At 30.1% G+C, this 12959-nt stretch overlaps 4 protein-coding genes across 4 annotated transcripts, besides 2 other annotated features; all 4 read right to left on the reverse strand.

Moving 5' to 3' along the window:
* Positions 1-1083: 1083 nt before the first annotated feature.
* TVAGG3_0517970 (uncharacterized protein) lies at positions 1084-2224 on the reverse strand (the record flags this gene model as incomplete). Its single annotated transcript, XM_051237135.1, has 1 exon — positions 1143-2216. One exon carries the CDS (start codon positions 2214-2216, stop codon positions 1143-1145), a length of 1074 nt encoding a protein of 357 aa, XP_051094959.1.
* Positions 2225-5395: 3171 nt separating this feature from the next.
* Positions 5396-6662, reverse strand: TVAGG3_0517980 (tetraspanin TSPA-related family; the record flags this gene model as incomplete). Its single annotated transcript, XM_001583256.1, has 1 exon — positions 5834-6550. The coding sequence occupies one exon, from the start codon at positions 6548-6550 to the stop codon at positions 5834-5836; it is 717 nt and encodes a 238-aa protein (XP_001583306.1).
* Positions 6663-6690: 28 nt separating this feature from the next.
* Positions 6691-6727: a mobile genetic element.
* Positions 6728-7907: 1180 nt separating this feature from the next.
* Positions 7908-7945: a mobile genetic element.
* Positions 7946-8587: 642 nt separating this feature from the next.
* TVAGG3_0518010 (tetraspanin TSPA-related family) lies at positions 8588-9298 on the reverse strand (the record flags this gene model as incomplete). Its single annotated transcript, XM_001583257.2, has 1 exon — positions 8588-9298. One exon carries the CDS (start codon positions 9296-9298, stop codon positions 8588-8590), a length of 711 nt encoding a protein of 236 aa, XP_001583307.2.
* A 674-nt stretch (positions 9299-9972) lies between these two features.
* On the reverse strand, positions 9973-12952 carry TVAGG3_0518020 (VPS8 subunit of corvet complex family; the record flags this gene model as incomplete). Its single annotated transcript, XM_051237136.1, has 1 exon — positions 9985-12642. One exon carries the CDS (start codon positions 12640-12642, stop codon positions 9985-9987), a length of 2658 nt encoding a protein of 885 aa, XP_051094960.1.
* Positions 12953-12959: the final 7 nt, after the last annotated feature.

Here is a 12959-nt window from a genome sequence, read left to right on the forward strand (position 1 = left end):
TTATTTTTATTTTGTGGAATTCTCGTTTTTTATTAATAAAGGGTCTAACATTTTTATTGTGTGATAATCTTCATGATTTTAAGATAGGGTCTACTATTTTTATTTTGGGATTATCGTTTTCCTCTCAATTTTACTTTACAAAATGGCGAATTCGCAATTTGGCGAAGACGTTAAGGCCAATATTATGTTTCCATTTTTCTTATCAATTTGCAAAATATATTTGATGAATATATATATTATGACAATAAAGTTCATATTTGTTCACGATTAAAAATTATTATTTTTTTTGGTTTTGCATTTCATTATGCTGATTGCAAAATTAGCTTTTCTTGATGTTAGTTTGATTAAATCATAACAATTTATTCTCATACTAACTAATCAGAATAATTTTGAATTCAAAAATAAGAACTTTATGATTAAGTTCGTTATAAATTATTACTCATAACATAAACAGTTTTTATGTGCGCTTTAAGAAATGGCATGGTTTTAATTTGAAAAATTTGAATGAAATAAATTGTTGCCTTTTCCGCACACTAATACTTAATAATATTAATATTATTTGGAATCTCTTACTTTATGATATTGTGAAGGAATTTATCTAAAATTAGATAATATTTGCAAAAATTTAGGTTTTTCTCAATTACTCAGCATTTCTAATAATAGAATTTACTTGTGTAAAAAGATAATTGAAAAGAAGAAGAAATTATTCAATATAATGAGATAAATAAAAGATATTATCGAGATTATCTAAAAAACACGAGAATCATTACAGTATTTGCATGGCTGTATTAATATATTTGAAGTTATATGATAAGTTTCCAAAAACAAGTATTGACGCCTTGAATCTGTCAATTATTCACTTAAATTCAAAATGGTTATCATGAGCATCATGACTATACGAAATAAAGTTATAAGCATACTGTAACTATTTGACATATGCAAAAATTATCAATGATTATAGCGAGATTCAGTATAAATTATGTCACTTTTTGAGTTCGCCGAATTCGAAAAAATCAGACTGAGTTAGCGAATTTTCAGCAATTCGCCATTTGGCGAAACCGTTTTTAAATCCCTAAGAGAAATAAAAATACAACAGAATTATACAAAATAAAAATAAAAATGAAATAAAATGATAATGATAGTTATTTGGGAGTTTGGGGTTGTCGTACAATGAATGGTGTGTAATCTTTAAGTTCGAAATCGTATTCCCAGTCGGCAAGTGATGAAATGAAAATGTCGATCTTCTCGATTGCGAAGTTTTCGCGTGGAACATTTCCAAGTTGTGGAATAGGTTTCTTAACTTCTGTGCAAACTTCTTTAGCTGCACTTGCCCATGCACCGATGTTCTCAACTGCTAACTGAAGTTCGCTGATACGCTCTGAATCACTCTTGTGTGAATTGACAAAAAGTTCGTTGATCATCTTGTCCAAGTTACGGATGAGTGATCGCTTCTTCTGGATCATCTTGTTAACTGAAAGACACTTGGATGGTGTCTCCTGTTGTGCAACTAACTCAAGACGAGTGGAAAGTGGATAGTCAACAATCTGATTGAGAATCTCGATACGCAACAAAATAAGTTTGGCAACAATGCGAAGACATTCTTCTTTAGCTTCATTGGCTGCCATACGAAGACGGTCTGCTTCTTCCCAGCTAGCACCGATCTGGTCAAGAAGAACAACTTCTGTACGTGCACTCTCCATCTCTTGACGTGACTCTTCTTGGCGGTGACGAAGGTGTGTCTCTTTCTCTTCCCGCATAGATGCAATCAACTGTGCAAGTTGTTGTGATTTAGCGAGTTTCCGGTCGACATCTTCGTTGGTGCAGTCAAGAGGACGGCTGTTCCTGATGTTAGCGACGTAGTTAGAGAATGAAAGATGGTCGATCTTTTCGCTGAGAGAAATGGCTTTGTCACGTGCTGATTTACGCTCAATCTTAGATTGTTCGATGAACTTGCGAAGTTCAACGTATTTGTCGCGGTCGTAGTGTGAAGGAGTGACGTTTCGAAGGTTGGAAATCTTAGGCTGGTTCTTGATGCTGCTTTTAAGACTGATGATACGGAATTTGACTTCGTTCAACTTATCCAAATCATCAAAGACTGTTTTTGAGTTTTCGATGACATCTTGACCAACACCGCATTCTGTCGCTTTACTAAGGAACTGATCACGGATTTCTGCAAGTCGGTTGTCGATAGTGTTCTTTCGACTTGCAAAAGTCAAAAATTGAGGGTATTCATGAATTTAAGTTAAGATATAAGTTTAAGCCTTCTTCAATAATTACAGAAATTAATCAAGTGTATTTGGATTTAGTCTAAAAATTAATAAAATCTAAATTAATTTAGAAGATTTTTTAGAAAAAAGTGAAAAACAATAGCATATAGTATAGGGATTATTTCTAATTTCCATACATAATTGATTATTAGGTTCTTGTTTCTAAATTCCAAATTGATTGGAATTTCGAAACAACTTTTGTTTGGAAATTCCAAATAAAAAATATGAAGATTCGATCACCTACCTGTTCATACTTTTGACGGTTTTTCCATATTCAGGGTTTTCATACTTGCGACGGTTTTTCCAAATTCTAACGTTATAAATAGGGTACCCTATTCATAAATTCCGTCGCCTTTATGAATAAGTCTAATCAATATCAAGCTCAGAGCCAAAAACTTTCTGCACAAGAGCAAAATTACTATATTTCTTCATGCTACTTTGGCAAAAGCAATACAAAGGGTTCTATTTACCTATCGACCACTAAAAATACAATTAAATTTCTGGTTGATACCACCACATTTACCAACTGCAGTAACAATGGTGAAGGGGGATGCATCTACTATGGTACAGAAGGCCAATTCGTCCAAGATCGAATTTGCAGTTTCTCTTCAAAATTAAACTCATGGAAAACAGAAGGAGTTTATTGTAAAATTGATGTCAGTGATAGCAATAGTTATAAAAATTATATTTATGAATCATCAATTAGTAAAAGCGGTGATGAAAGTTTCTTGGGAATGAATACTCTGTATTTAATAAACGGCCAAATCCAAATTAAATCAATAAATATTTCATTTTCCAAAATATATTGTAGAGATTTTTATTATGCTTTTTCATATTCTTCAGGTTCAAATTCGTCATTTTCCACTTTTACTAATTCAACAAGCGGAAGTACAATAAACTACTATAAACTTAGACATACTGATTCTGCGGAAGTATTCAATATAATAAATTGTAATGTATTGAATAACAAAAATGCATCAATTCTCCAAGCTTTATATGATACTTCTTCCTCATGCTATATCAAAAACAGTAGTTTTATCAATAACATTCTAAATGATGGTTGTTATTATTTTGATGGTACAATTACTTTAGATGGATGTTTTATTGATAATAATAGTCCAAGAACAACTTGGTCAGTTGCTTTTACAAATAGAAATAGAAATCAATTTACTCATGATTTTTCACTTTTATGCCTTGATAAAAAAACAAAAAATGAAGAAACAAACTACGTTAAAATTTACAATATATTATCGAGAAATCGAAGAAGATAATTAACTACTAAATTATGAACCATGCAAAATCTTTTGATACTGTTCCAAATGAAGAACACGAAATAAATGATCTTGACAATAATGGGGCTATTGATTTTTTTTACATTGGTTACGAAGTAAGCATATTCTACATGTTACTTTGAAAAGTCTTTAAAAGAATATTCAACGAGGATCTATTGGGATTAAAAAAGTTAGAGCAACATTAAAAAAGTTTGCTGTTAATCTTCCCAAGCTAATTGAGGGATGGAATTTGAGCCAATCTCCATATGTTTGGTAGAAGAAAATAACAAAAGAAATTCAAGAATCATCTACCCCTCTAAAGCTGGGGACACCGCCTATCGTTGGGAGTAGCTATTAAATAGAACCACCAAGGGTATTTTTCGAACTGCCGGTGTAGTGTAAACATCCGACATAATGATTCATTATGCCAAGGTTTGATTCCCATTTAGCTAATTTTTTTCTTTTTTGGATCATGAATTTTTTTTTGGGTCACTATAAGATTTGTTTCATGTTCTAAATCTGCTGCATATGTAATCTATTTTTATTTACCTATTTTTTAAAAATCTATTGGATTGCCAAATTTGAATATATTTAAAATCATAAAAATCCAAAAAAACTATTAATATATGTTTTATGCATAGTGCCGATACTCAAATATCAGATTACTTAGATCCATGAATAATATCCGAATTTTTTTTCTTAAAATTAAACTTCAAAACTTCTTCCAATCTTATTCTTCATCAATTGTAAATTTTTAAAACCATTTTTTAAAATAATTTTGCGTAAATTTTATTCTCATGTTGTTTTAATCGAAAATTGATACATTTTCAAAAAATAATATTGACTTATGAAATTCATTTTTAAGGTGAAATAGTATTGTTTTTATTAAAGTATATGAATAATATATAAAAAATTAATGAATAATATAAGCAGATTTTTAGTTTACAAAACAAATATGAGCAATGCAATTTCAAACTTTTGCTGGCAATTTCGATATTGCTCAAGTTTGTAGTATTTGTGATACCTATAACATCGGCTTAATCAAAATTCGATTTTTCTTATGAGTTATTGAGAAAATTTGATTGCAATGAGAAGGATTTCGACGTTTTTGATAAACTAAGAGCTGAGCTTTAGGGGTTCAGTTCATTTATGGCTGTAGTTTGATGCGTAGATCTCTTTTTTATTGTAAATTCTTTCAGCATGGAGATCGAGAATGAATCTTTTGAGAACTTTATGAGTTTTTACACCCGTAAAGAGGTCCTTCGAGGAAAGATAGTCCAGACTACATGAAGATGTGGGTTAACCAAAAAAATCCGATGGTTTCCCCATATTCATGTAGATCTTCGAAAAAATGAGCACCAAAAAAGCCAAAAAAATAGGCTTTTTATTGGATTTGTACACTAGATCAATAACCTATTTAGGATCTGACACTCTTTTTAGCCAGAGATATGAGGTCCTTTCTAGGAAAACGATCTATTCATCCATAAAAAACAAGAATTATCGTTTTCCCCAGAAATTACATGGGGAGTGGTAAAAGTAAGGAAAATCTGGGTAATATAGTTGTTGAGATCATTATCAAGAATCTGAACCACTTTAATTAATTTTAGGATATTGCTAATATTTGAAAAATAGTTTCACAAGAAATTATCTTATAGAAGAGATCTCTTGGAGATTTTTTTTATCAGATATTCAATTATTGATGCTGATTCAAGGATTTGTTGGATAGTATACAAACTAACAATAAATAATAAATTTGCTTTTATTATAAACTCGGTTTTAAAGCTTATATGCATGGAACATTGCAAAGAACATATAAACCGATCAATATTCGTTTGGAATTGGCGAGACAGGTTCAATCATATTGTCAAATTTATATATATATGTCAATATAGACCATTCTATGGCACCAGAAAACAAGTCACAATGAGAATTAGTCATGAAGTTTCAACAGATCTCCGACTTTTTCTTCCAGAGTTCTGTTGCAATTAATATATCCAAAATGACAATTAAAACTGCATATATTGCCATTCTGAAACACTTAAAATTACCAAAAGGACGAAGAATATTGATGCAAAATATATTCATGTATTTTATACATGATATCTAAAAAAGCCTTTGTTTTAGTCGCTTCTATATTTTCTCATATCTATATTTATATAAATAGAATAGCTTAGCCCAATTACAGTCGATTGCCTCCTTATATTAGTTTTGGGTGCTATTCTAAAAACATATTCAAAATCTTTATAACATTCAAATCAAAATTAAATAAGAATATTTTTACCAAAATAACAAAAGTTAAGTATACATTTGATAATTTCCATAATCTTTATCATTTTCCACAATAGAAATAACAGTTTGTTCATGCTCTTGTGTATTGAATACAGCAATAACAAATATGAAAACAAAAATGAAAAAGAAAACACCAAATCCAACAATAATTGAAATCCAATGCAGAAGAGTCGATATATTGTTTACTAATTCTTCTTTGCACCCGCGAATTCCATAATTTAGCCACTTCTTCATAAAGTCTTCGTTTGTTAAATACGTAGCACATCGTACTTTGTCCCAATCATCTGCATACTCATAGCCACAACACAAGATGTCATTCTCAATCTGTATTATCCTCTGGAGGTCTGTTGGATTTGCTGTACTTTCAACTCTTTTCCATAGACCTTCGTCTTTCAAAACCCATTTAGGGAAAATGAATGCAATGGCTAGAATGAAAGCAGAACATCCAAACGTAAAACATAAAAGTGTAATAAGGCCCATTTGACAACCTCTTCCTGTTTTGAAACACATACAGCATCCATAAATCGAGCTAATACAAGAAAAAAATAGAAAGAATCCGAGAGGAACCACAAAAATAAAATAATTGTACATGCTTCCAGCCCAAGAATATTGTTTGTCAGCTGATGCTATTGGTGCTACAATTGAAATACCTACTATAATACCAATAAATGCCAAAATTGAAAAGGTTGGCATGCAGCAACGACCAACTTCACGACACCCCATCAAATTTTTTATTTGAATTATTCACAATTTTTTATTGTCAAAGGCAAAAATTATCTACAGAATTAAAACCTTCATTAAGTAAATATTCAATAAAAAATATCTTTATTTCTATTTCATAAACCACTTATACAATTGTACTGTAATAAACAGAAATTCATCAAAAGTGACAGCTCTCAATTTTTTTGACATTTGTAAATTCTAAATTGAATGAGAAAAATGAAATAATACTAAGCATAATACAATATTCTAGATTTAATTATAATTAGGAAAAAGTTGGTTTTGAGAGTACTTTTCATAGGCATATAGAATGAAATCTTCTGAAAAATAATATCACATAAACTCATATTATTTTCTAATATATAATATTTTATTAAAAAAATCAAAATTCAATGATCTTAAAAGCGAAGGATAAACCTCAAAATTACGAATATAATGAGTGGGAATATAATGCTTATCTATCATAAAACCATATGAAATATCAATTTTTGCTTTACGCCTAATTTTTGACGACAATTAGCAAAAAATGTTAAATGTTAACACTCAGTCCATTTGAATATGAAAAATAAAATTGACTTTGATTAAATGTTTTTATTTATCATGCAATTCTTCTTGCGACCAAAGATTTGAATAAAAGTTCAAAAAATAAGATAGCTTAAAAAATAATATACGGTAGTGTTTACTAATAGATGAATAGTATATAAATTCTATTAAAATGGATTTGATCCAAAAAATATATAAAATTTGATCATAAATAAAATCGTTTTAAATTACTTCTTCATTTAAATTATAACAATTATTTTTGGTTTTATATTTTTTTGGATCAAATCCATTTTAATAGAATTTATATACTATTCATCTATTAGTAAACACTACCGTATATTATTTTTTAAGCTATCTTATTTTTTGAACTTTTATTCAAATCTTTGGTCGCAAGAAGAATTGCATGATAAATAAAAACATTTAATCAAAGTCAATTTTATTTTTCATATTCAAATGGACTGAGTGTTAACATTTAACATTTTTTGCTAATTGTCGTCAAAAATTAGGCGTAAAGCAAAAATTGATATTTCATATGGTTTTATGATAGATAAGCATTATATTCCCACTCATTATATTCGTAAATTTTGAGGTTTATCCTTCGCTTTTAAGATCATTGAATTTGATTTTTATATAAAATAGTTATATATTAGAAAATAATATGAGTTTATGTGATATTATTTTTCAGAAGATTTTGTGTTCTTCTTCAAAATTTTATTTTTTTTTATTAAAAAGAATCTTTACAAAATATACATTTACTTTAATTAATATTTAAAAACGTGCTCTATCAAAAGTTCCAAAAATTCAATATTTTAGCTTTTCTGAGGTGTTACTTTTGATGAATTTCTGTTTACAACACTACATGTTATTGGATTTTAAATAATTGAAAACAAGTCTTATTGCAATGAAAATTAATTGAATGAAATGACACTTTTTGATAAGACATTCTGTATAATTCAATTTTGAAACAATCGTAAATGGTTAAATATGCCATTTAAAATTATGCAAGTTTCTCCTTAAATGAGAATGAATCACACAACGCTCTGAGATTTGAATCTATGTTGAATGAATTTCGCCGAAAATGATATCCAATATGAAAAATTCAAATGGAATATATTTGATTCATTTCACATGATATTTAACATGCGTTTTCCATAGTTGCAACTAAACTGTTAGCTCTAATTCATTCCTTCATGATAATTCAAGATGATTTTTGAATTGTTTGATTTGAAAATTGGAAAATTTTTAAATTAAATAATATGATCTTCTTGATCAAATGTAATGATTGGATATGAAAATATTATTAAATAGCCTTATCTCATATAGACTTATAAAACATAACTTCTTTCAACGAAATATAATAAAAACCATTATCCAATGGAATGATTTGATACTAAAGCCTGTCAAAATTTTAGAAAATACAATAGACCTATATTTTTTTGTTAAAAAATGTCAGATTTCAAATGAAAACGATATGTTTATTGAAATTAAATGATAATATTAAATGAGCTGTTTGTGCATTTCACGGTCATCTTCAACAACAGAAATGACGGAAGCTTCGTTTTGCGGGGTGCAACAAGATCCGATTGCAAAAGCTAATAAAACAAACAAGAACATAGCGATACCACCTACAAATAATGAACAATAAAGTATTTGATCTGAATAATAGTTAATTAATTCTATCTTACAGCCATAAATTCTGGAATTTATCCATTTATTCATGAAATCCTTATTTGTCAAATAAGCTGCACAGCGTATTTTATCCCAATCATCTGTGTACTCATATCCGCAGCACAAGAAACTATTTTCGATTGAAACAATTGTTTTAAGGTCTGTAGGATTTGCTGTACTCTCAACTCTTTTCCAAAGATCTTTATCTGCAATAAGAAAATCAGGAAAACCATAAGCAATGATTGGAATCATTAATGCAAAGAGCAATGAAATGACAATTAATACAATAAAAGTTGTTTGACAGCCTTTGCCAGTTCTGCAGCACATACACAATCCATAAAAGCTAGAAATTATTGTAAAAAGCAAGAATAAGCCAAGTATTACTAATGCAAAAACGTAATTGTACATCTGTGAAGTCCAATCATAAAAAGTTAGTTGATCCGTTGTAATAATTATTGTTGCAACGGCTCCTCCAAGTGCGAGAAGTATTAAAATAGAAAATGTCGGCATACAGCAGCGGCCACATCCGATACAACCCATTTTTATTTTTTTGGTTTGACAGAATTGATAATATTTCAATTTTTCTGAATAAACGAATTTATTTAGGAATATTTGGTTATGTGGTTTTCATTAATAAAGTCGAAACAAAATTTTGAGAAAAATTTGACACCAAAACAAATCTTCCCAGAAAATTATATCATGTTAATTTATGAATTTATTACTATTTTGACATAATTTGACGGTTTTCATGGCCAATTCAATACAATTTTCTTTGGTCTTCTCAATTTTTATCAGACGTGAAATTTAAGAATCATTTGAAACTAAGTCATCTTGCCTTATGAGCTAACCAAGTATTAATTCTACATTCATTTAAGATAATGACATGGAGAATTAATTAAAGATTTAAGCAGGAATTTGCCTAAATGTCGAAACTCTTTTTTTTATTATTATTGTCTGAATGAATATGAATACAATATTTAATTAGCTAATAGAAATGATATACAATCTTTCTAATTTTAGACGATTTTCTCCAAAATAAACAAAATTGATGTTAATTCAATTAAAATCAAAATCATCGATTATCATAATTTTTGTTAAGTTGGTCAATTATTATATGTAGTGTGCAATTCATCAATATAAAGGATTCAAACTTGAATTCAAAATTTCAAAAATTATTAATAAAAAGAATATTCACATTATTCATAATTAAATAAAAACAAACAATTTTATTTCGGATTAGTCATTGTATTATTAATTTCAGGAGTTACATCAAGTCTTGTCACTTTTATACCAATTTTTGGTTCTACAACGTAAGAAACTTGAGGCTTTGAAGGTTTCTTTTGGAGAATCTTTACTCGGTATTTCTTTTCCATGTTGTCAAATGTCTGAATCTTCTTAATTGCAGGCATATCCGGTGGGAAAGTCTTGCAAAGCTCTATATTGCATTTTCCACACCAAGAATGACAGCATGACACGTGGTAGCAGCTTCCACAGGACGGACAACAAACGATTATTCCATCCAATTTATGTTGGCAAATTTGACATTTTGTTGCATCATAAAGAACTCCACTTTGCTTTGAAGAAACAGCTTTGAGTTGGTTCTTTACTGCTTCCTCGTGTGTGATAGCGTTCAATGACATCGCAAAGTTGTTCTTCTCTTTAATCGTGTCGAAGAAAATCCTGAAAATCTTCTTCGATTGGTTGAATGGCAAAAATGAGAAATTTTTCGTCAAAACTTTGGATGTTTCGAGGATATTAGGGATGTTATAAGTCATTGACCTGATAAACATCTTCAAGGCTTCGTTTTCACTAAAGGATTCGCCGTATTTCAAAAATGGAAGCTGAAAACTTTTGATAATCTGATACCATAAGTTTGGAGCTTGTTCTGGGTCTGAAGAACTCAAGAACTCGATTACTTGCCTTGTAAATGTAACATTGGTCGGGTCTTCCATGAGTTCATCGGTGATTGCATGAGTGGAATTTTTAATAATTCGTTTTGTATCTCCAAAAAGACCAGAAATATGGAGAGTTGCATCGAGAATGCCTTTCTGCTCCGTAATCGCTATAACTTTGTCGTATTCAATGTTTCTTACCCTCTTCACAAAATTGATAACTTCGTTTGAATTTTTCGAACAGAGCATTTCAATATATTTGAGAAGAGTTAATTGGTCGGACATTTCTATGACACCGTCGAAAGAAAACATTGTTTTTAGGAAATTATAGCTTGGATTTAACATTGATATTGTTCTTCGAATAAAATTCTCATCATGAGTGTTCAAAATTTCGGCAGCAAATTCTATCGGGTTAATTGCCATTAATTCACGCCAATGAGTGATCAATATCTGTTTAATATCCATTCCCTTGCATACCATGTGCAAATCTCCGATGAATGTCGTCTTTTTGTGTCTGAATAAGTATTCAAACAGATAATCAATGTTTTTTGATAGGACAATTATGTCCAATTCGATGTTTTCATATCCAACGATAATAGCTAGCTCCAATAAATGCGGAGAATCCTTCGAGCTTTCGCTATTTAAGATATGAGAAAATAAATCTTGTCGAGATTTATCAGTTCCATACACCAGGAAGTTTTCTACGCTTGCAAGTGACGTAATTTTCACTTTGGACTTGATACTTTCCTTAATAATCAACGGCCAAAGCGGATTTTCCGGTTTTAAGTATTCAATTACGTTGTTTACGAGGCCATCGACTCCCAAACCGTATTCCTCGGTTTTCTCGAAGGCCAAATGGAGTAACTCCGATGCAACAACGGTATCGTAAGCCAGGAAAAGTGATAGATTGCAGTTGGTAAGGAATCTAACCGCTTCTACGGCTAATTCGGAATTATTCATGGCAAATTTCAGTTTTTCGTGCATCGCCATGGCGTCATGCGCGTATTCTGCAATTAGCAAGCTCAAATATATGTCCTGGTGTGCGAATTTTTGAGCTAAATCGAACATTGATTTTGATATACAAATTTTGATTAAATAAGGGACCCAGGAAGCATTGTAATTGATCTCATCTAAGAACTTATATAAAATATTCATGTCTGTTGTGATTTTAGATACTTCTTCAATGAAATTTAAATTCATCTCCCAATTTGGATGAATTTTCACGAATTCAAGCAATATTTCATTACGTTTGGATGTAAGCTTTAAGTCTGTAATGAATTCTGTGTAAGAAAGTCTTTCTAATGTTTGGAATAAAAATTGAATTTTGAATTCAGGTTTTTCAATGTATTGATTCAAGTAGATGTCGATATCCTTGATATCATCCTTCTTGTTGAGTATGTTGAAGGCAGATTCGTACTTTCCTTCTGAAATTAGTTGATTAAAGTTTTCTTTCGTCTGTTCAATGACAATTTGGTGTAACTGTGATCCCAAAACAAAGATATTGTTGTTGCTAATAAGGAACTTACCTGATGGGATGTCTTTGATGATAATATTCGAGTCAAATAAAATATCAATTTTTCCGCTTGATAATAAAGCAAAAGTCTTAGGAGAAATCAATGATACGGCTTGTACTGGATGTCCTATTGGTATTACTGTCTTATTATTAGCTTCAAAATCTGTCAAAACTAATTTTTGGTCAATAATTCTTCCAATTGTTGTTGTTTTGTAGTAACCAAAGCATGATGTAGTTGTTTTATCTGTAAATACTACTTTGAAGGCCTCGGAACTATCCAAACATTTAGTTTCTGAAGTTGCCGCAATTAATATGTATTTTTTACAAATTGAAAGTGCGATAAGTGGTGCATCGAATTCAAATAGCTTTGTAGTAGTGATTGTCTTCTTGTAAATGAATATTGTATTAAGAGTCGAAGTAAATACGTTTCCTAAAGAATCTGAGTGTACAACTGTATTCAACCCCGAGCAGAAAACCATCTTCTCTACAGGGTATTCGAGTTTAGTATAATAGATTGGAGTTTTGGTTTGAAGTGACCAAAAAGTTAATTTTCCATCGCTATCTGCAGTTGCAAATGATGTTCCTTCCTCATTAATTGCAATTGTTGTTATAAATGTTGTATCTTTATCGGCATTTGGGATTTCTATCTTCTCTTTTGTTACGATATTATAAATAATTATTTGATTTGAAGAGGAAACAAGCCCGATCAGATTGCCAGATATGCACTGTGCAATTGGACCGATACTCTGTACGTCTAGTTGCTCTATCCTATTAATATATAAAAAATTTTCATCAT

Source organism: Trichomonas vaginalis, chromosome II (genome assembly GCF_026262505.1).
Source record: "Trichomonas vaginalis G3 chromosome II, whole genome shotgun sequence".
NCBI lineage: Eukaryota > Parabasalia > Trichomonadida > Trichomonadidae > Trichomonas > Trichomonas vaginalis.